Raw genomic sequence first — 22,192 nt, forward strand, 5'->3', positions numbered from 1 at the left:
TGGTATCCTCATGTCGGGAATGGTTGTCGAGGAGCCAGATATCGAAATTGGCGCTGGCGTCTCGTCCAAGGCCATCGGTCAACGCATTGTGGCTGGCTTTGACGGCAAGCGTGGCCGAAACTCACACCGCTTTGGCGGCGGCGGTCGCAGCGCCCGCCTCGCGCCGATCACCACTGCCACGTCCCTCCCCACATGGTAGCGGAGGCTTACCGCTCCGCACGAATCGAATCGAATCGAACTTTTGGCCGATTCGATTCGATTCGAAATAATATCGAACATAACGATTCGTACGAGGTCGAATTCAAGATCGATTCGAATTCGATTCGAAGTTCGCGAACTTTTTGGTACTAAAGCCTCATTGGGAAGGCGGTAAATCACTCTGACATTATCTGTTGTTCAACACCATAGCGAGCAATCGACACTTCATACTATAGGTAGTTTAATAATCAGCTAATAAATGAATACAAAGATAGCTACATTTAGTCTGATATAAAGATTGAGCAATTTGGTCTTGAGTTGAATAAGCTGTAGGGCACTTTCAATTTCGGCAATTTTTTGCCCAATGCTCTTTCCGAAATATATAGTTCTACTCCCAAGAGTTCCTAACAAGACCGCAATCCAATACGTGGTCAGTTTTGCTTTAAATTATACCAGCTCATAGAACGTATTAAGATACACGTAGTCTATCAATACAGAGCCAAAATATCAATAGTTACACATTGTATTCAATGCAGAGTCTATGGATAGTCTAATCGGGCTAGCGGGGATTCTACAAGAAACGCGTCTCCGCGCGTACGTGCATTTACCAAGAACAACATCCGAACCCTAGTCAAAAGCTACTAAGAACCACCCCTTCTGGTGCTCCAAAGTAAGCGATCAATTAAGACACAAGCACGATGTACTAATATAGCGTTACAGATGACATCTCCACTTGCTACGATATTCGACTATCCTAATACTAGGAAGAATAAACGCGATTATGCGGCGCTTAATAAATATGGCCTCCTTACAGAGGATAAACCACTTCCGCGGCCACGAAAGAAGGCGGCGGTCCGGACCGCCGCTAAGTCACCGACTCCGATTTCAACCTCTCCTACGGCTCCTAGCAATGTTTCTAGGAATTTATCGAACCTTGATACGGAGATATACCCTTCACAATCAATATCTCAGGTCGAATACGAGGTTGAGACGGCCGAAATCAAGCAGAATGATAAGACTAGGTCGAAAGAGCGGAGCTGGGTATAGAAATACTATCGTATAACACCTGAATCTAGTACCTAGAGATTCGGAAATAAGGAGCGGCTCGAACTTAAACACCTATATATTGTATCGCCATCCACTTATCGATTCTTTCGATTTACATCGAAACTACGATCTTCAACTACAGCGTTAAAACAACACCTACAGCAAACCCACAGGCTCTTTGAGGACGGTCATCCAGAGCGCCAAGGACTGTTAAGCTCGTGGATTTCCAAGGAAAAGAAACTTCTATTCGAAGAGGCTATCTTGAATTAGATTATATCGACCTATCAGCCATTTACATACGTCGAGCAACCTTCATTTAAGGCTATGTTGAAGTCGGCGGGATTTAAGGAGTCTATACCGGGTGCGGATACTGTTTCGCGCCGGTTATATCTTCGACTTAATGCTCTTGATAGTGAACTTCGAATCTTAATGGCTTCGGCTTCCTCAATCGCGCTATCTCTTGATGGTTGGACAAGCCAGAATTCATTATCAATACTAGCAATCAATGCTCACTGGATGTCGTCTGCTTTCCAGCAATATCGAGCTTATATTAAGTTTGTTAAAATCGAAGGCAACCACTCTAGAAAGAACCTTACTAATATCGTCGCGACGGCTCTTGAGAGGTTTCATATATCTAATAAAGTTATGACTACTGTATTATAGCTGATAACGCATCTAACAATGATACGCTACACCGGTGTCTCTTCCAAAAGCTATCTCGGCGGTACGATGAGTACCTAGCCGATACCGTTATCCGAGAAGGGACCATGAAATTTACTCAGAACTCCCAAATCCGCTGCTTTACACACATCCTGAATCTGGTTATAAAAACAATATTGAGGTCTTTACGCGCTAGTTCACATAAGGAAGCCTGTGACCTCCTTGATGATATTGCTAAGAGGAGCTAGAAGGCGATCAACGCTCCTGCTTCCCCTATTACAAAGCTTCGACTACTTATCCTTTAGATTGCGCGATCTCCTCAGCGAATACAAAAGTGGGATAATCGACCTAGCTGTACAAAAGCCATCCACTACGATGTTGATACTCGATAGAACTCTACTTTTGTTATGATCGAGAGAGCTAAAGAGTGTCGCCGGCAGCTCGAAGATACAGTCAACGATGAGCCAGATATCGAAGCCTTACGTCTCACACCTAAGGACTAGAGGCAGCTCTCAGATATCAAGAAAATCCTGGCTCCCTTCAACGAATATACTAAGTATATCTCTCGAGATAGCCCTTCAATTCATATGGCGGCGCGGATATTTAAGGAGCTCCGTTCTATACTCTTAGCTATTAAGGAACGGCGAGGCGAGTGGCAGAATATCTCGCCAGCACTAACTATTCCTATCTCTGATGGAATCACACTTCTAGAGCAGTACCACGACCGCGTCAAAGACAACGACATATAATATATCGCAAGTATTCTGGACCCTCGAATCAAGACCAAGTAGCTCAAAACGCTACCAGGTGGAGAGGAGATCATCGACCGAATCAGGACGTTCCTAAAAAAAGCATATCCCACCCCCAAACAGCCTATGTCGACGGCTCCGAATACTAGTTACAAGAGCTTTAAATATCGATTTCTGGAAGCCTTTCAGCCTACACAGTATAACGTCGCTAAGTCTGATATCGACCAGTATTTCGACACTCCTACAATCAGTACTAGTTTCGATATAAGCCAGAGCCAGACTGAGTTCATACGAAATTGGTAGAAGGCCAACAGCCTTGAATTTACTTGTATGGCCCAGGTAGCACAAGATCACCTTGCGATACCAGCAGCAGAGGTAGATATTGAGAGATTATTCAATGGTGGGAGAGATGTACTGGGAATTCGACGTTTCTCCATAAAAGGCAAAATGCTTAGGACCTTATTAAGGCTGAAAGATGCTCAACGTTGGAAGTCTGAATAGTTATGGTTTCTACATTAGATTAATGTTCTACGCGTAGTTTAACATATTTACAGCTCAGAATCAAAATTATGAACCGTGCTTAGAACACCATTCTATGTGCGAATCCAATGCATAAAGTGGTCACGGTTGTTGAGGTTAAGGCTGTCTGCAGGAGCGAACCCTTCATAATAGATATTAGTTCGCGAACCTGTTCGAAATTCGCGAATTTCGACGAATCGAATCGCCCATAGATTCGAAGCCCGAAAACCAAGGTTCGAATTCGATTCGATTCGTTGAAATTCGCGAACTTCGAACAGTTCGAAAATTCGTGCGGAGCGGTAAAGAGAATGAACTTCCTCTACTACAGTATGTGTCCCTTCTCTGCCTTTTCGCCATCTCCCAGAGACACACTTTGGCGCCTAGTCCGCATCGCCCGAGTTCTAGATCCTGCCGAAGCCAATGATACGGCGTCATATCTCGGGGAAGGGGCATCATCTAGCCAAAATTAGCCTAGCACAATCTTAGTGGGGCGCTGGGAAAGAAAGCGTGTGTGTCTGGGGGGTAAACTGTTTTCGAAATCCCTGTACTGTATCAAAAGACGAAGTGTAGGAAGTATAGAAAACAGGAGGATACTACAGAAGTCTGAAGCTGAGCCTCCTCTAGCAACCATCCCTTGTACAGTTATTCTCGAAATTCCGTTGACCAGTACACACTGAGACTACACTTCCACGCAACTCTTGTCCACAAAGTTCATCGCAGCCGCAAACCGATAATCTACGCTTAGTCAGCCCACAGTTTGGATACATTTAGGCTAGATTGTTCCCACCTGTAAAAAACTCCACTTTGTTCATTGAGTCAGCGAACTGTGCAAAGACAGTTTTCACTCTCTGATCCGCCTCTCTCCTTTCCAGTGATGCTCCTTTTTCAACCCGATCGCCCAAATATTTGGCTTACCGAAAAGCCTTAACGATTTCCCCGCGAGCTTGTAAGGCGTTTTTGGCCGAGTTCCAGTCCGCGGTCTTCAAGATCGCTTTGGAAAAACGCCAGTTCTCCTTCAACTTTCTTAAGATGGACCAGGATTCAAAAGTCGACCAAAAGTCAAGTGCACTTATCCAGTCTGTGATATTTTAGATGAGAATGTACCTGTCAGGAGCAATTGCGACGAACCGTGTCTGGTGTAAGGGGGCGGGTCAACGGGACATTCCGCAGCATGAGACATGATGCTTCCTAAGCAGGTGGTATACCAGAATCCGTAGCAACCGAAACCTTCGTACAAGGGTTCTTTCTGACGGAGCGACCTTAGCCGACAGGGAGCACAGACTAGACTTTGTGCTTTTCGCGGTGACTCCAGGAACCAGCGTTTCGCTACGCTTAGAGAACCAGGCGGGGGCGAATACTTATTAAAACTAGATCCGAGTCATGCCTTTATGGGAGCTTTACTCATGCACGTATCCCGTTGCTTCTTGACGCCTGAGTGTTAGCCCTTCCCTTTCACTCTTTGGTGAGTCTCCACACATGGGAGTGTTTTGTGAGTTTCTGAGAATTCATGTTAGCCATATTAGGGGTACTTTTCCTGGCCCCTCTGCTAAGCTTTAGCGCAGATCATCTATTGGGCTTGACGCATCAAGTTGAGGGCCCCACGTTTTGAACGTCACAGTACAAGCTCGGGGGAACACACCGGACCGCAACTTAATGGGGTGGGTCTAATAGATGATCTGCGCTAAAAGTCACCGTGTGTACTTGTCAAGGCAATTTCGAGAATGACTGTCCGTAGATCAGAGTGAAGCAGGAGCCAGAGGAAGACAGTACTTTTTCCCAACAACCTAAAGAAACGGGAGAGCCGCCTCTGTCGTCAAACGCCGATATTCCCAGCGCCGGGCAGAAAGCTGAGAAACAAGAGCTACTCCGATTCAACAAATGGACTTACATAGCGGAATTAAGACGCTCAGAGAAGTGGGACACTATGAGTGAAAAAGAAAAGGCAAACCGCAAAGCCGAAGCGCTTGCAAGATATCACCACTACAGAGAAGAACGGCTCAGAATGGGCGATATTGAAGAACGAGACGATGACGATGAGGAGGAGGAAATTCAGAAAACGTCGATCAGAGCTTTTGAAGTGAGGTATGCGAAGGAATAGACTGATGTCGCGGGCGACACTTAGCTTACTGCGATTTTCTATTGTACATGTCAGTTTTGAATTTGTTTGTTCCAACATTGGAAATTTTGATTTACAGCAGGAAGAATGGATTTGTATTGTTTAAGAGTCTCTTTGAAAGGCTGAATTGTAGTGCTGTGCCATTAATTTTGCACCGCCATTATTCGGATTCCCACGAGAACCCATTTTCATACGTGATAATGTAGCCGTAATTGAGGTTAAAAGAAAACGTGTGTGCCTGGGATTCGCATATTCTAGTGGGGGATTATTAGCTTGGAATGAGTCAAGTCAACTGTGGACAAAATCTGCAAAAGGCCGGCGTCTAGATCCGGCCGGGATGCTGAGCAGGGCAGAAGCCTTCCAAGAAGGAAGTCTCGTCTAATTCGATTTGCGGGTACCACTTGAAAATTTTAATATCGATGTCACCTAGACCATTCCCCACCGTGTGGTTCCTGGATCAGAGCCCTAAAGCTCCCAGGAGCACAAATGTACTTTGAGTGGTTTTCAAATTCAGTTTAATCATAAGGTTCTTGGCTAAAATTGCTATAAAAACACCCTTGTCCGAGGGGAGTCCAGCAACGCATCCCTAATACGACCACGTCTAAATCTGACCATGGTGTGTATTATCTGCTTTTCTCTTAACCGCCGGCAATCGAAGAACGGGAAGAACTAAGACTTTCTAGACAAACTTACCGAACTTACCGAATGAGCTTATGGAGTTGATTGTATTCTAATTAGATGTGGAAGACGTGACTTCTTTGACACGATCCTCGGTTCAACTCTTCTCCAAGTTGCGACTCTTCACCCTCCGGTTGAATATCAAGTATCGCAACAGCAACCTGCTCCACCTAGCAGCAAAGTGCAACAATTATGTTCTCTTCGAGGACTTGATTACGCACGGGGCCAATGTCAACTCGTTCTACCGAGGAGAGACTGTTTTGATAAGAGCGATCAAGCACTCGTCCGTGGCTGTGATTAAGGTCTTATACAAGCAGCCCAATTTAGACACCCGCCTTAAGAACCGCAAACAGAAAGATGCCCTGTGGTATGTCGTCAGATACGCCGGATTTAGTATCGCTAAGAATCTATTAAAGAAGGTCTTGCATCAATCTCGCCTTACTCTTCACACACAATATAGGCAAGCAGGGACGGCGCTACACTTGGCAGTCTTCTGGGGCCGGATTGGTATTACACGAATGCTATTAATACGCGGAGCCAACCTTGATATCAAGAACTATGCCGGCCACTCTCCACGAGATTTAGCGATTCAGGCAAACCGAGCTCCGATGGTGGAGTTAATAACATCGCACCCTCTGCTCCCTGTAGCCTTCAGGCAACAAATTCTGGAGAGCGACGATCCACCCCTACACCAAGCCATACCATATAGCTCACCCAAGGCAATAAAACAACTTCTAGGGGAAAGAAAAGACGATATGCAAAGGTATGATCGGAAGGGTCACACACCGCTCCATCTTGCCGTGCGAATAAATTCCCCTAGACTGGTTGATCTTCTCCTAAGCCATCCCGGTATCAATCCCAATCCCATTAGCAAAAATGGCAACACGCCGCTATGGATAGCGTCAGGCTCACAGTTCGATGAAATTACAAAACGGTTCCTCCGGCATGAAGGTGTAGACATCAACTTCATCGGCGGTCGCGGGAAGTATGACACGCCCTTGAGCTCTCTACATCACGCCATACTGAGGCTAGATACAACGATTCTACAAGCCTAGCTGGAGACACCGGGGGTTGATGTGAATCAAACGGCCGGAGGGCAGTCCTCTCTGGAACTCGCTGTGCAGTTAGGGCGAAATGATGCGTTGAAGATGCTCCTCGACTTCCCGGGGATTGCCATCAATGCGAGGGGAGGTGATCCGCCCCTTTGCCAAGCCGTGAAGATAGGAACGCTGAAGACGGTTCAACTACTTGTGAATCAAGGTGAAAAGGTGTTGGTCAACGAGCGAACCTGCATGATTAGAGATACCGCCCTATGCATCGCGGCCCGCCATGGAAACGTAGAGATTGTGAGGGCACTATCACAGCACTTTCATCTCAATCCAAACTTGGAGAATAATCATTTTGAGCATCCATTGCTCCTCGCAGCTAAGCGAGGAAATATACAGGTGGTCAGCGAACTGCTTAAAGACGGAAGGTTGTCGACCCGCTACATGAAGGACGCAGTGAGTCGAACGGGGAAGGGCTTGGTGAGAAGCACTATTCGACATCAGATCGACTTGCAGAAATGTTCCGAAGAACCAGCCAAAGAATGATAGTAAAGCTGGTCTCTCCGAATGTATGTCGAATCTGAATATCTACACTACCAATATATCTCCGTCTCCATACTGTCAATGATGATGATCATTTCCTTTACCCTAATAACTCGCGAGTTAGTTTGAAGTGTGGCACTGGGAGGGAATGCTTGTCTCGAAAGAGAAATAATTCTCGAAGCTCACCGTACTATACAGTACTCACAGCGATGGGCAGACACCTCTGCGCAGTGCTCGCCTCCTTGTCCACGACTCTTGCGTACCATGATTGAATTTGTCACGGTTAGCATGATAGAGGGTTATGAAACCAATTTGTACTGTATTCCAAAGATTGTCCCACGTGGAATTCATCCTAGCCCTACGTAAGGAAAAAATGCCCTCACCCACGTGATAATTATCATCAAGGTCAAATACAGTGAACTCCTACTTGAGCCTCTCTCCTGGCTTCAGATGCTCCAACCTGACTAACAAAAGTTTTATCAAAATCTAGAAGCGATTTAATATCTCCAGTTGCCTATGTTCCATCTAGGTGGTATACACCGCTCTGGACTCAGCGCCAAGGTCAGTATCAACCGCATTCTAGCATGCCGCCACTTAGACTGCCGACAAAATCTGGCTTTCAGATCTGTACCAACATTACCCCAACGGCTGACACAACAGCCAGCACACAAATGGATAGGAATATTTTCAGGCAGAAAATACCATAAATGAGTCCTATGGTATATTTATATATCATATTTGAGGGGTTTGAAACGGCCTTTGGGTATATGAGTGATCCGAGAATGGTCAATACACTTGAAGAGCAGAATACTTGTAGCCCATCTCTTTATACGGGACAATCAACTAACGGAGGACCATCCTTTAGATGAAGGCGTTGAATAACCCAGTGTTTAAACCGCAAGTGTTTTGCCATGCATAATTTGTCCATGATTCTTTTATTCTAGATCCCATTGTGATAAAGCTAACCTCGGAGCTGGGGATCAAGAATCAAGTCCCCATGTGGTGTGGGGATAAGCCGGAAGGGTAGGTGAGGCCACGAATGTTCATCGTCGCCAAGCGGAGCCAATTCAAAAACGCGTCTGGCGCTACCGGTGGGCTGGACTTGGCCCGCGTCGCGCCGATCACAACTGCCACGTCCCTTCCCACATGGTAACGAAGGTTTGCCATATCCAGGGCGGGGTCGTTCCACTCGATCGAGTTGGTTTTTTGAGACGGTACGACCGTACAATATACCGAAGCGGTGTCTGCGTGCATGTCAAACCTCCAATTGCACCCACTCCCGGCGATACTTACATTGTAGCGATCTCGAGAGAGAATCAGGGCGGCCAGCTTGAGACCGTCGCCGTGGCGTCCAACCAGATGGTTTTGGGCAGCGTGCGCATCTTTGATTGAGAATCCCATAGTCAGACCATCGATAGGTAGTTGCATACATACATTTGCGATCGTGATGCGGCCATTCTTTTTTTCGTACTGAATGAATCCCAATGCGCGTCAATTCTCATGCTCAACTGGTCGGTCGGCAAGGTGAGGCTCGGGAATCATGATTGAGAGATGATCGCCGTGGTATTCCAAGAACGGCAGGAAGCTCTGGCGGTCAAGATTGAATCTTTCGATGATGGCATCCTTCCTGTGTTCATTAGCTGAGGTGATGCGTTAGACAATAGTGACGTTCGATTGAATTTTTGTTGTCACCCGCTCAAGATTGCATATGCACGCTTGCTCAAACATTCACACTCAAAGTTGTGACTCAACAGAACCTAAAAGTCGCAACCACACAACCGACTTTGCGATTTTGTTCGAGAAAAAGAGAATAATGTATCGACAGGCACCGCAACCAGCAAAAGGATTTCTTGACCACTCTGAACTGCCTCACCTCTATACAGTATTTTACGGTATATGAAGGACTGCATCATGAACGGACCATCATTATTATCAGTTAAGAAGACGGAAAAGCGACTGGTATTCATCCGCATAGCGTCCCCGTGATAAAGCCGAGTGTGGTCAGCCATACCGCAGGTTAGAGAGTATCATAGTTCTCACAATGACACCAATCTCCGGCAAATACCCCCAAGCCAAAACAATACTATCCTAAGGCCGTTCCAGTGCTATTAATGCTGGAATTTGGGTGTAAATAAAGGGTTGGAGAGTGAGAATAGAGTTGTATCTTTTCTGAAACCATCCACTTGGCAGTTAAGAACTTGCGCACAAAACTAGGCACAGTGATGCTGAGAACAGCTGAAAAAAATTACGAAACAAAGGTAGCGAACATATTACATACATGTTAGACCAGGAATGAGATGATCAACTCGGCTGCTATCCCATTGCATCGTCTTTGCAAGACTGGTTCTACTCGATCATCCTAGAAGCGCGTTTCTCGCTTGCGTTCAAAGCCTCGACGATTCCATCATTAAGGGCAGCCACAGCTTTCCGGCTGCCAAGTAGCTCCAGAGCCTGACCGTTGCAGCATTGGAGTAATATATTGCATTCGGCTCTCAGCCATGCAATTGACCGCTGAAGCTGGCCCTGCTCTTCTTCGAGCCGTATCTTCAATGCATCATCGACGATGTAACAATTCCATAAGCGGAGCTACCAGTCGAGAAGGCTGACGATGGGGGCTGCGAGGGCATTGTGATGACGCAATATGTATTCAAACTCCGTGGTGAGGCTTGCTGGAGTAGCGGGGGCCTGAATTATCTCGAATCAGCATTGTTATACAATCAGGGGGAGGGCTATTTGACCTTGTTCTCACCATCCGAATTGACTTTCTCAGGTCATTAATTGTGAGTTGCTCCGGAAGCTCATTGTCATCCTCTCGGTGTACATGTTGTCTTTTGGAGGACTGGAAAGTAGGAGAAGACAAAGGACGTTTCGAAGAGCTCATAGTGTTCTTTTTGTTGCTGGATGTAATCTGACTATCATGAGTGCGTTAAATAGGCCGCAGATCTCTTCATGATATAATATATACATTCTCTACTGTACCAGTTCAGCGGTAGACTTCATAGCTTTGGTGATCACAGTTGTGAAAGTCCAGATGCTCTCCACGGAAACGATCAAGTTCCATCACCGTTGAGACTTGACCCGCCGAATCCAGTCTTTAAGTCGATAGCCTCGACCGTTAACTCTCAGACCATTGAACGGAACCAATAGCCAAGGAAGAAGTCCCATGTGACCTGTGCAAGTGGCCACAGGAAGCACAGACAGATCGGTCGTGTTCGTCTCGGATTGTGATATCAAGTTGGGGCTTGAACAGCCTTCCGTTGCCTGCACAAGTTCCGTATTTGACGGCGTACGTCAGGGCATTTTCTCCCTCTCGATTTTGCATCCGAAGGTCAATCTCCTTTATGATTGAGCAGAAGTTCGAGAACATCTATTGATCCCTGTTGAATAGCTCTCATCAAAGGAGGGTTTCCATGCAGGAAGGTGTTGGAATTGGCACCATAAAGAAGCATGAGCTCGGCCCGGGCATAGTCATTGTCTCTGGCCGCTAGATGCAGGAGACTGCTTTTCTGGTATCGAATGTTGTACTTGAAGATGCTGGGCTGCAACCTGCAGTAAAGATTCTAACATGATTTGCCCAAGGAGATCGTGTCATGGACGCTCAGCTGACTAGCAACGAGCACGAGAATTTGATTTGGTAGGCTTTGGAGGATTGCCTGCAGGAAATCAACTGCCTTCACTAAAGAATTGAGATTTTTCAGTAGTAACATGGGACAGACCATCGTGAAAGATAACTCTTGTAGACTACGAGGAATATGCGGAAGAGCGCAAGTTTGTGGAATGAGACGAACTTGTCACTGCCTTTTAAGGAGGGGTTCTGAGACTTTTATATTGGACACGGCTTCTTGAGGCTTCTTTTCTAAATAGACAGCTCCAGAGAGCCAATTCTACGTCCCTGGAGACAGTGTGTCCGCCCCGGAGATCATGATTCTGAGCTCCAGGGGCCCCGGGATATTGTAGGAGCTCTTCTGAGATAGTCAGAAGCTGAAAGTGACTTGTGGTGGGGTATGACCTGCCAGGATATTCCAGGACTACGTGGATGGGTTTTCGCCTCTGTTTACTTCAAAATGGTCCAGGCCTCCGCTACGAAAGGGGCGCATTCCTTCACAGCGGGAGGCAGCAACAGGACGCACGAGAGGTGGCCCACGTTGGCATCTCAGCTCCCTCAGCCACCCCATTTCCATTATTGAATCGTTTGTCATTTCCAGCTTACGAAGCTATGTCTTCTTGAGATTGGGATTATTTTCCTAATGAGATGGGCATCAGTCAACCTACTGAGGCTCGAATCTGTTGCGGAACCACCAAGGTGGGTGCACCATGCAAGAGCGAAACCAATTTCCAAGGCAACAACTGGCAATTCTTGCCGGACTGCCAGTTGACACTTGATATTACGATCCATCTTATGTGATATCGCGGGACACTTTCTCTGTGCCAGATTGGACTGGCCGCGACAGGCTGCCTGGCTTGGTCAGCAGTGGTATGAAGCTGCCGATTCGGAGTCAGGGACATGACAGACATACTCCAGGGTCGCTGCCGTAGCACCCAATATCGAAGCGGACCAGAGTCAGCAGTCGATATTTAGCCGTCTCTCTTGAGCCAGTAGGTGACGTCCATCAGAGTAACCTTGCAGCAGAGAACTATAACCGCGAAGAGCGTGAAATACCCACATCGCCTTCCGAGGAAATTTTGTGTGGAGAAGCGACTGTAAATCACTCATTCCAATGTTGGTGCTTTCGAACTTGGTCAAGAACTCAGCAGCACTGTCAGACCGCAGTGCCGTCTGCAGTGGCCTGAAAGGCCGTGTAAGCCATTTACTGGCCGTGAGAAGATCCCAGCTTTAAAATTATTAACTAAAGGGTCGGAGATATAGCATGTGGGTTTACTTACGTCAAAGGACCTGCGGAAAGTCCTGGCATCTCGATTTTATCGTACCCACCTCTTGCATGCACGAGGTACCGTAGTCCCCGAACATGGCCATCCAGAATCACTATATCCGTAAACCGCGTCAAAAGTTGCAGATTGGAGAGAAGAGGCAGTTTCATCCGCGCGCCTTCGTCTCGCTCGTGCGCATGTAACGCCAAGGCAAAAGCAGCCATGATAATCTCATCAGTGATAGTGCTGGAACCGCTGTCATCCACAGCTTTTCTTAGGGCCGTGAGGGCCTCTTGTCGCATAAAAAGCAGTTTGAATGTGTCCTTCTGGTGCGTGGGACTCTGTGATCCAGATGCTCTCTGCCGGATGAGTAGGTGCTCTGCACCCGAGTGGAGCCACGCGCTGAATAGAGGTGGGCATTTCATGGCCAATTTCATCCACTCGTGAATGAAGCTCTGACCCTTGTACGTCATACCAGGGAAAAGTTCCGGCCACATTTCTTGAATAGCTATAAATCTTTGTCAGCATGATAGCTTCAATCCCCCTGCTAGGTGTACTCACAGTAGTGAAAGGTTCGAGTGATGGTTTCACGGTCCAGATGAGATGGATAAGTATGGAAAGGGTCTAAGAAGCGGTGGCTATCATGATCAATCGTCAGCAGACTCGGTATCCGCCTGGTAACTGGAAATTGTTTTTCATGTCCTTGACATTCTGAGGAGGAAATGCTCGCTAGTTCATTTGCTGTGAGGTCTTCATTGGTTTTGCTATCAATTGCGCTTGTCGGGTTCGAAGATTTAGAAAGAGTAAACTTTATATAAGCAAAGGGTCTGGGAGCATGGTGGCTTTCTAGCAAACCTGCAGGTCTGTCTGAGGGCTGTAGTGAAGTAGAGGCTTGCGCTGAGTTTGCAAGTGGCGAGCCCGCATATCTGCAAACGCTGCCTGTTCTTTTTATTTTTGGAGTCAGAGGGGCGTAATCGATTTTTCACTAGGTAGCTTACCGAATACAACGTGTGCAGGCTGGTACAGGTCTGCTACATTGCCTCTTCCCTGTCCTACACTTTGAGCAAGATAGGCTGGATTTCGTCGGGTTTTGGTCGATAGGTACGACTTGCTGAGGGCTTATTGCGCCAAAGGGACCGCTGAGACAGCCTGTATATTCTGGAGGAAAGGGGGATCATGAAAGCCACATACTTTGAGCTCGAGATTGCCTTCGTGCCCCTTCTCGAAAGTCGTTGTGAGTTTGGCTCGTTGCTATCATACTGGCAATTCTGACACACGCTAGCCGAACCAAATTATATCAACACCTGTTATGGAAGGATGGTAAGCACGCTCTACTAACCGTGTACACCTCATTCAAGCTGGAAGGACCTTGTCGCATCTCCGCTTTTTAGACCGACACGCAACACATGCTTTCGCTGCATGCTCCTTGTCAAGTAGAGCACCTCTCATCGTTGCAAGATTTAATACAGTGGTAAGGAGTTCGTGGGATTAGTACAACGCCTTCGTGCGGATAGGGAGCATCCAACCTGAAGACCCTAGACACCGTAGTCCTTTCAGATCCTCAGGTGGCCCTCGTAATTTTATATATGATCGCTTGGCTTGACGTCATGTACACCGTACTGAACCAAATATACTTCGTACGGTGAGTGTTTCAAAAACTCGAAAGGTCAAAGCTCTTATCAAAGCAATCCGATATCGTATAGACTAGTAAGACAGTAGGCGAATGGGAGCTATCGGAGTCATGTAGAGTTGATTGATTAAAAAGACTAAGTCCAAATCCTCCATGTAGGAGGAAAAGGGGCAAGTTGACCTGTCCCTGGGCGGTGTAATGGAGTCAAGATGTTACCCTCGATTTACATACAAACTGAAAGGAAAACTGGGTGACTCGACAATCCCATATCACTGTAATATTCACTTCCACTTTTCACGACAACTCTCTTCACTGCCATCGTTGGCCCGCTTACCTAATTCATAACTGAGCCGGAAGACACAAATATTAGTAGAAAATGGGTGAATACAGTACCTTGAATGGCATGAAGTTCTTCCTCTTTCTTACATCCTTAGAAAGACGGGCTTTGAGACACCGTTCTTTTTGAAGAGAAAAAAGAAAAAAAAAGAGAATCTTTCTTGCATCGAGTTGAGTAAAAATATCTGCCGCCACCAATACCGTCAAAAGTCTGGTTAGTCGGGGCGTACTGCCACTAACCCAATAAGGAATTTGCACGGCCTGCCAAGAACATCAGCCTCCGATCATGGCGTTTTGCAAACATTGCGCTCACTAGTTTATATTGAAGCAAGTTTAGATACCGTATCATTGAATAGACTGAGGCGCAAATATCCCGCGAGCAGCAAAGAAAGATGGAGTAGAGCAAGGTACAGTGACTACGCAACACAATAGCTCAACACCGGGAACTGATAGAAACACTGTGTACTCCGTACAAGTATGTGTCCGTATCAATTCCCCCTCCCCCGACTTTAATTACTTAATTTACTGCCAAAGTCTGCGTGAAAAGACCTCAGTAAGAGCCGCAATTCTCTAGGTCTAGTTCGGTTCTAGAACCGCGACTCGACTAAAGACTAGTTAGTGCCAACCCTGGTGGCCGTAAAAGAACCAGCGAGCTGATCACGCAAGCGAGCTGGCCACCCCACCCAAAATCACGTCTCCTTACCATCCTACCTACAGTGATGTTACAAAAGCTTTTAACACACCCGTCCCTTGGAAACCTGTAACTAAGTACGGAGTAGAACCTCACTATACAGTGACTACGCAAAAGTTTGGACACCCCCTAAAGACCCCCTTACAGACCGCCTAATATAGAGTACATACCGCTTTCTAAACCTCCGTGCTAGGAACACGCAGAGATATGAAAAGCCGATATTATCACGAGTTATCAACAACCTATCTACTTTCGTGCTTACCAGAAATTTTTTTTCTTTTAAGAAACCTTTTCATGGAAGTGTTTTGATATCATGAGGTGCTTAGGGAGTATTTACGACCGGCATATATTATGGTACCAGCAAATGTGGGTCCTGAGGTGTCCAAACTTTTGCGTGGTCACTGTAGATCGTTAGCTCACGCCCTGACAATTTTCCATGCTGACAATTTTTCAGCTGATAATTTATGTTGACAGCTGAAAATTGTCCACCTGACTCTTTACCTGCTGACAGATTGTTATGAAAACGTGGTGGCACCAAGTGCGGCTGTATGGCTAATATGGGATATTTGTGATATGTCACTAATTGACTAGCTCCTTCAGGAATGAAATAAGGTCCTACATTCTATCTCGTAGGGTTCGAAGCATATAGAAAGACTAGGAATGTAAAAGAGGAAAAATCTATATGTCTTCGTTAGTAGGATCCTGCACTAAGGAAAATGTCTCAGGTAATTTAAGGGCTCAAATGGGACGCCCCACCTCTCCACTGAATTTTTTATATCCTGAAAAATTAATAATTAGTTCCTACTGCATGCGTGAAATTTTCAAAAACACACATATGATTGATAGCTGAGAACTGGTGCAGCTACCGAAAGTGGAAACAGCTCGATGCCGGGTGCCTTTGGCCGGCAAGCTTTCGAACACATTAGCCGAACCTCAGCTAGCGGGAACCGGAAAATGGCCACTATTTATATTCAAGGTCGCCAGCTTTTAAAATAGAGATTGAAGAACAAAGAAAACTTCTTTCATTACTAAATCTTCACCAATTAAGCAGCAGCCATGACAACTTCCACGTTCAAGATCGATGATAACCTCAAATACTTGAATGGCTTCAACGGCTTTCACCAGTATGCGGATTCTCTTCTAGTGCCTTATTATGGCTACTGATCAAGTATAGGTCTGAAGCAGTAGAGGGTGCTATTCCATCGGTTATTAATATCCCTCAAAAATCCTCCCACGGGCTCTATACTGAACGTATCTCCGGAAGCTCTTTTACCGTGCCGAGGAAGGACTCAAAGCAAACGTGGCTATACCGGCTTCTTCCATCGACATGCCATAAAGATTTTAGCTTACTCGAAGCTAATCCGTTCAATTTCAACAATACCTTGAACTTGAAGTACCAGTATTCTCCTAATCGGTTTACCTGGGCCCCTGTGCAAATTGCCGAGGAAGCAGATTTTCTTACTGGTCTTCAATTGATTGGAGGCGCTGGTGATCCTACTATGAAACAAGGACTAGCATACTATGCCTTCACAGCTGGAAAGTCAATGCCACCTAACCAGGCATTCTATAGCGCAGATGGAGATATCCTTTTAGGTACGCTTCCTAACCCTTTTATCTACAACGCTGTCTTATAAGTATTTTAGTTCCGCAGAAGGGCACTCTCGATTTACGCACGGAAATGGGCAATCTTCGCGTCCGATCTGGGGAGATTTGCGTTGTTCCCCGAGGAATTCGTTTCCACGTTTCGCTCCCAGCAGGTCAGGTGCGAGGCTTTGCACTCGAACTGTTCGAGGGCCATTTCGAGTTACCAGAGCTTGGGCCAATTGGCTCTACCGGCCTTGCAAATATTCGTGATTTCGAGATTCCTACTGCTAGCTTCGAAAACTCTGATGTTGATACGGAGATTATCGCTAAGTTTGCTGGCCAGATGCACCACGCTATGTATCAGGGTAGTATCTTTAACGTTGCTGGGTGGTCGGGAACATATTACCCTTTTAAGTATGATCTAGGTATAGTGAAACTTGCGTCTAAATATCTATTATAGGTAACTAAGACCCGAAATTAGGAAAATTCAACACTATCGGCTCAATCTCATACGATCACACAGTAAGCTCTTGCTGTTCACGAGACTAAACTAGCAAATTTTGCTGACTTTCCTAGGATCCTTCAATCTTCACAGTCCTCACTGCGCCTTCATCTGTTCCAGGAGAAGCCGTCGTTGACGTTGCAGTCCTTGGTTCTCGCTGGCTTGTCATGGAGAAGACCTACCGTCCGCCATACTTCCATCGCAACACTATGTCGGAGTTTGCTTTCCTCATTAAAGGCGGATTTGATGTTACTCCGTTGCCTCCACAGTTAGAAGGCTTGTTCTCATTAGCCAACACTATGTGTGCCCATGGAGCGGACGCAGAGAGCTGGAAACAAGCGACTGAAAAGGTGCTGGTGCCAGAGAAGATACCTCCCGGAAATTTGGGAATGTTGTTTGAGAGCAAGTGAGTTATTACTTTGAGTTTGATGTACATTTAAGTATCATCTCTGACTGTCTTAACTTCTAGATACTTCATTGGATTGACCGAAACAGCGAACAAGAAACTAATGAAGGTTCCGGGGAGAAGTGCGGCATTTGAGAAGGCGAATATTCAATTGATCTCAGACTAATTCTTGTGTCTTGGAGTCCATTTAGATAAACTCATGACCGAAAGCTAGCATAATTTCTTTTCTTATGATTCTTTACCTTAGCATCTACCTATCCCTCACTGCATGGCTGTGTAGGGAAGCATTATATAGGCAGAATTTGGACCCACAATCCTCACCCCAGGGTCTTTTCCTTACCTGGCTGCAAGCACTTTTTCTAATACGATTCATTTAACAAATTCTAGAAGTCTAAGTTATACAAAGTCTATACTTAGCTTTTTTGGCTTCTATAATCATATGTAGCCGTCGTACGATTTGACCCTAACATACTGCCAACATGTGTTTGTGCAATAGCCCCGCACTAAATGTATGCATGCTTATGTACGCGAGTATTATTGGATGAATACTGCATACCAGGTAGACAGCTACGATGATGGTGATCAACTATCACGTCAGATGGAAAAAGCAACCAGATTTCCAACTCTCTCGTGTGCCTTTATGTTTATTTCGGGATTTTTATGGTACTTTAGCATGTCTAAGAAAGATATGAATGCCACCTGTTTCTAGAGCTAGGTTGACTAAGTGTGACTCATATTGATTTCCTGTCATAAAGTTATCCTATACCATCGTGGATCTTTGTTCTATATAGCACGAACCTACAAAATCTTATGATAAGGTTCTGCTTTACCCCGACTGGACATTACACTACAGTGCACTCGACGGGGCTTATAGCCACTATCTAAAGTCCAACATCTTCTCTCATGAAGAGATAGAAGCTGCGAAGGAGGAGAGTGATGAAAAGCTTGATGAAATTCACATTGACTAAATCAGTGATACGAAGAAGCAGAATTATGTAATTCATAGCGAGATGAAGCTAGGTGAGCCAGACAAGGTAGGGAATGCCTCTAGGGTTTAAAAAACCCCCTAAGAAAACCCACAGGCCGAACGTGCGATTGTATTCGCACCAATTGCAGATGCAGCGTATATCTGATAAACATCGACGAGGTAGTTCAACAACCCGATAAAGATAACCAAGAGGGCACTCGTAAGGAAAGCCCCCCAAGTAGTTGGTACAATCCAGTGTACAGAGCTATGAAGAGGTTAGCTTCTTATCGCTAGTAGTGCTTTTCCAAGTCACGGGGACGAACTCAGATTTAGCGGACCAGGCAAACCAGAACATAGCCAGGGCAAAACCAATACCTCCACCAATTGCAAGCGGTAAGCGGTCTTCCGGCACAACATTCTCTTGCTTGATAATACCTAGTCCAATCTTCCTCTGGCGTACCTGGGTATCGACCAGGACAATGACACCACCGAACAGAGTACCTATGACAGTACCTAGTAGCGGTAGCTGCCCAACACCATGGTTTCCACCCCTGTTATTTTTGAACCACAATAGGGTATATCGTGAACAACATATGTTAGATAGCAGAGAGATCGGGTCGAACAGAACTATCCACGGTCGAGTAAGAGCAATCTTATAAACGCCCACTAGGTTTCGGTCACTGTCCTCCACCGGAGCTTTCACACTTTCTTACCCTAGTTTCTTTGTATAAAGGTTACATCGGCCTTTTTGATATAAGTTTCAGGGATAGTCAACATCATAATAGCTGACACGCCGCCGCCAATCTTTTTTGAGCTGGAGAAAACCTGCGACCACCGGCCCTAATGTTGGCCCGATTATAACCATTGCTAAAAAACCAGCCATAGCGTTAGCGCACTCTAGTGGATTCCTTAAATAAGCCAAAATACCGGGGCGGTTGCTCAATGGAGCTGAGACAAATATTCCCACCAGAAATCTACCAAATAACATGCCTGCAAAATTCGGCGGAAATGCACAAAGAAAGGTGAAAGCGAAGTAAAGCAAAAATTTCGTATAAAAGATATAGCGGCGTCCGTAAAACTCGCTCAACGGAGCGATAATCGAGGGCCCAGCGCAATAACCCAGTAAAAATAGTGTTATGGTCAAGCCCGCAGCTTCACTGGAAACACCAAGATGTTCTGAAATTGACGGGAAACATCCAGTCGGCGACCTCGATGCGAATATAGCATTCACGACTAATGGCACCGCGGCCACCTTCACACCAGTTCGACGGCGCATTGACCAATTCCGGATGTTGTCGATATCACCTGGAGCGAATCCTAAATAACAATTTTCGTCAAGAGTAATCAGACTTTGGACTGTTGGATATTCCGTTCGGTGCGAGTTCTGAACAGCGCGGGGCAATAGTGGTGGGGTGGACGTCATCGAGAATATTTGAAAAGAAAGTTGACCCGAGTTGTTCAAGTTCATGTCAAAGTATCGCGTGCTCGCGAGCCGGTCTGGTGAAGACCATATACTGGACCGTAGAAGACATTGTGGAAACTATAAAGAGATTGCAAGTATATAAGTATTCAAAAGCGGATCGTGGGAGTAATAAAATAACTTGTTAAATTATATGAAGAAGCCTTTGCTGAATGTCGGCTTCTTGCGATAGGATCTGCTTACCCGTGTTATTCCGTTACTTGAGTACGGGACCGCGTTCTACGATCTCCGTGCCTGTTATCGTCTTATGTGATTATCGCCTCAAGAGAACTATTTTGTGTTCGTTTTCCCCTTTAGATAATTGTGGTCTTTATATAGTTGTCGTTTTGCCGTTTTCCTCGGCCGAATGCCGGTACTCCATAAACAACCTGTACAATGGTAAAAAGAGCCACCTACGAAGCCCATGGTACCTCTTCGACGGTAATTTTTTGACTATCTTATTGAAAGAACATCATCATTACTCTTTTCATATCCTTGACGGCTGAATGCTCCCCTCACTTAACCGCGGGAGCGGACTGTGGTGATCGCTAATCGATACTGAGTTAGAAATTTGCATAGAGTCCAGGCCTAGTGGCTATAGTAGTGCTGGGATTGGACGCCACGGACTCAAGGCTCAGGCGAGGTGGGGCGGACTCTGTACGGAGTATTGATAGCACTATGTAAAGGCATACCGAGGCTCACAGGGACTAGCTAATGGGTATATAAAGCACGGGAAACATCGATATTGTACCCCAATCACATTTCTAGGTCTGCTCTCCCTTATTCCGGGTTATTCAGTGATTCAGAATGAGATTTCTGACTGCTTCGGCCTTGAGTTGCTTCATTGTGTCTGCTCTTGCAGCGGATTGCTTTGGTCAATCCCCGGTCAGTCAATTAGGAAAGAATTTCGGGGACGCATACTGGGATGCTCGTCAGAAAATGTGCTCGACCAGCTCATCTGGAGGTGGAAGCTGTCAATACCAGAAGGATTGTACAACGTCTTCTTCAAAGACGGTGCACGGAACTATCACGTTGACCGATAACGTCCAGCTCAAGCGGCAGAAGGATGGAGGAAGCGGCGGGTTCAAAGATTGTTGGGTATGATTTATATCCTATCAAAGAATATCAGTTAACTAATCATCTCTAATAGGACGCCACCGAGTAAGTCTTAATAGACCTTGCGTATGTTTGTATTCTAACGCCAGCAGGAATATCATCAACCAATGTGTGTATGACTCAGGGCAGATGGGCGGGTCTTGGAGGGCTAATGGCCAGTATTACGAGTTCAATTCGTGGATAACGGAACCTTGTCTGAAGAGAGTCAGAGTCTCCTGTGTTATATACGATGCTGGAATACCGTGAACGAGGTAAATAATTGAATATCAGTGAATTAAATGAGGCAGCTGTCGCGAATGCGGAAGTAGATATTTCCTAGTGACCAACGAAGAGTATCGAAAAGTCTATCCTAAGTAGGCCTTGGCACGACCCGCGGGTGACCCTCACGATCCTAGCCCTGACCCTGACCCTTATTTTTGAGGGTCAGGTTCCGAACAGTGTGACCCTCTGGGCGGGTCGTCAAAAAGGCCAAACATAGTATACTTACGACTTGCCTTAGTGCGCATACATTGCGCAGCGTTTGGCTGTACTTTGAGTATTTACGTTACAGCTCTACGCTTATGGACTCATGAGGGCAGACAGAAACCGACTTAAAAGTCTCTTTCATTAATCTACTCGATCGATTTCATTACACCGAGCCCAACTCATACCCATCGGGACGCTCGGAGCGCTTTCGGACCTCCCTGATACTCGGTATTGTGTATCAGGTAAGTGACCTTCAGCATCATCGTTGTTCTCTTCTTCATCCAGCTCAGATGTCACGCTCCTTCGCCAGTTACCGGGCGCTTTTTTACTTAGGGCTAAACCGGAGGCTGTGATCGAGTTAATGCTAGATCATCAGCTTCATCGTCATTGATTGGAATGAAATTATTCTTCTTTCTGTCATGTTCCTCTATCGCTGCCTGTTTCTCCTGATAGGAGAGACACTCATTAATCAACAAACGTTGATCGTCCTCGATATCAAAATTTAATGTACACATGAACTTTATAAGATCACTAATAGTTTTGAGGCTTAAGCGAATCTCGACGATAATAATTTAAAGAGCTGTTCAACTCCCGCACCGGCTGCGGGAATT

At 45.9% G+C, this 22,192-nt stretch overlaps 6 protein-coding genes across 6 annotated transcripts; 4 read left to right on the forward strand and 2 right to left on the reverse strand.

The window, feature by feature from the left end:
• Positions 1-10: 10 nt before the first annotated feature.
• On the forward strand, positions 11-199 carry N7496_010679 (uncharacterized protein; the record flags this gene model as incomplete). Its single annotated transcript, XM_056703592.1, has 1 exon — positions 11-199. One exon carries the CDS (start codon positions 11-13, stop codon positions 197-199), a length of 189 nt encoding a protein of 62 aa, XP_056552592.1.
• Positions 200-4,649: 4,450 nt separating this feature from the next.
• N7496_010680 (uncharacterized protein) lies at positions 4,650-5,271 on the forward strand (the record flags this gene model as incomplete). Its single annotated transcript, XM_056703593.1, has 3 exons — positions 4,650-4,662; positions 4,792-4,831; positions 4,914-5,271. The coding sequence occupies 3 exons, from the start codon at positions 4,650-4,652 to the stop codon at positions 5,269-5,271; spliced, it is 411 nt and encodes a 136-aa protein (XP_056552593.1).
• A 3,272-nt stretch (positions 5,272-8,543) lies between these two features.
• Positions 8,544-8,957, reverse strand: N7496_010681 (uncharacterized protein; the record flags this gene model as incomplete). The annotated part of the gene is made up of 1 exon (XM_056703594.1): positions 8,544-8,957. One exon carries the CDS (start codon positions 8,955-8,957, stop codon positions 8,544-8,546), a length of 414 nt encoding a protein of 137 aa, XP_056552594.1.
• A 3,174-nt stretch (positions 8,958-12,131) lies between these two features.
• N7496_010682 (uncharacterized protein) lies at positions 12,132-12,922 on the reverse strand (the record flags this gene model as incomplete). Its single annotated transcript, XM_056703595.1, has 3 exons — positions 12,132-12,190; positions 12,267-12,388; positions 12,441-12,922. The coding sequence occupies 3 exons, from the start codon at positions 12,920-12,922 to the stop codon at positions 12,132-12,134; spliced, it is 663 nt and encodes a 220-aa protein (XP_056552595.1).
• A 3,216-nt stretch (positions 12,923-16,138) lies between these two features.
• N7496_010683 (uncharacterized protein) lies at positions 16,139-17,740 on the forward strand (the record flags this gene model as incomplete). Its single annotated transcript, XM_056703596.1, has 6 exons — positions 16,139-16,206; positions 16,257-16,675; positions 16,726-17,091; positions 17,148-17,188; positions 17,243-17,574; positions 17,638-17,740. 6 exons carry the CDS (start codon positions 16,139-16,141, stop codon positions 17,738-17,740), a joined length of 1,329 nt encoding a protein of 442 aa, XP_056552596.1.
• A 3,199-nt stretch (positions 17,741-20,939) lies between these two features.
• N7496_010684 (uncharacterized protein) lies at positions 20,940-21,268 on the forward strand (the record flags this gene model as incomplete). The annotated part of the gene is made up of 3 exons (XM_056703597.1): positions 20,940-21,098; positions 21,151-21,161; positions 21,241-21,268. 3 exons carry the CDS (start codon positions 20,940-20,942, stop codon positions 21,266-21,268), a joined length of 198 nt encoding a protein of 65 aa, XP_056552597.1.
• Positions 21,269-22,192: the final 924 nt, after the last annotated feature.

Source organism: Penicillium cataractarum, assembly GCF_028827025.1.
Source record: "Penicillium cataractarum strain IBT 29864 chromosome Unknown utg000008l, whole genome shotgun sequence".
NCBI lineage: Eukaryota > Fungi > Ascomycota > Eurotiomycetes > Eurotiales > Aspergillaceae > Penicillium > Penicillium cataractarum.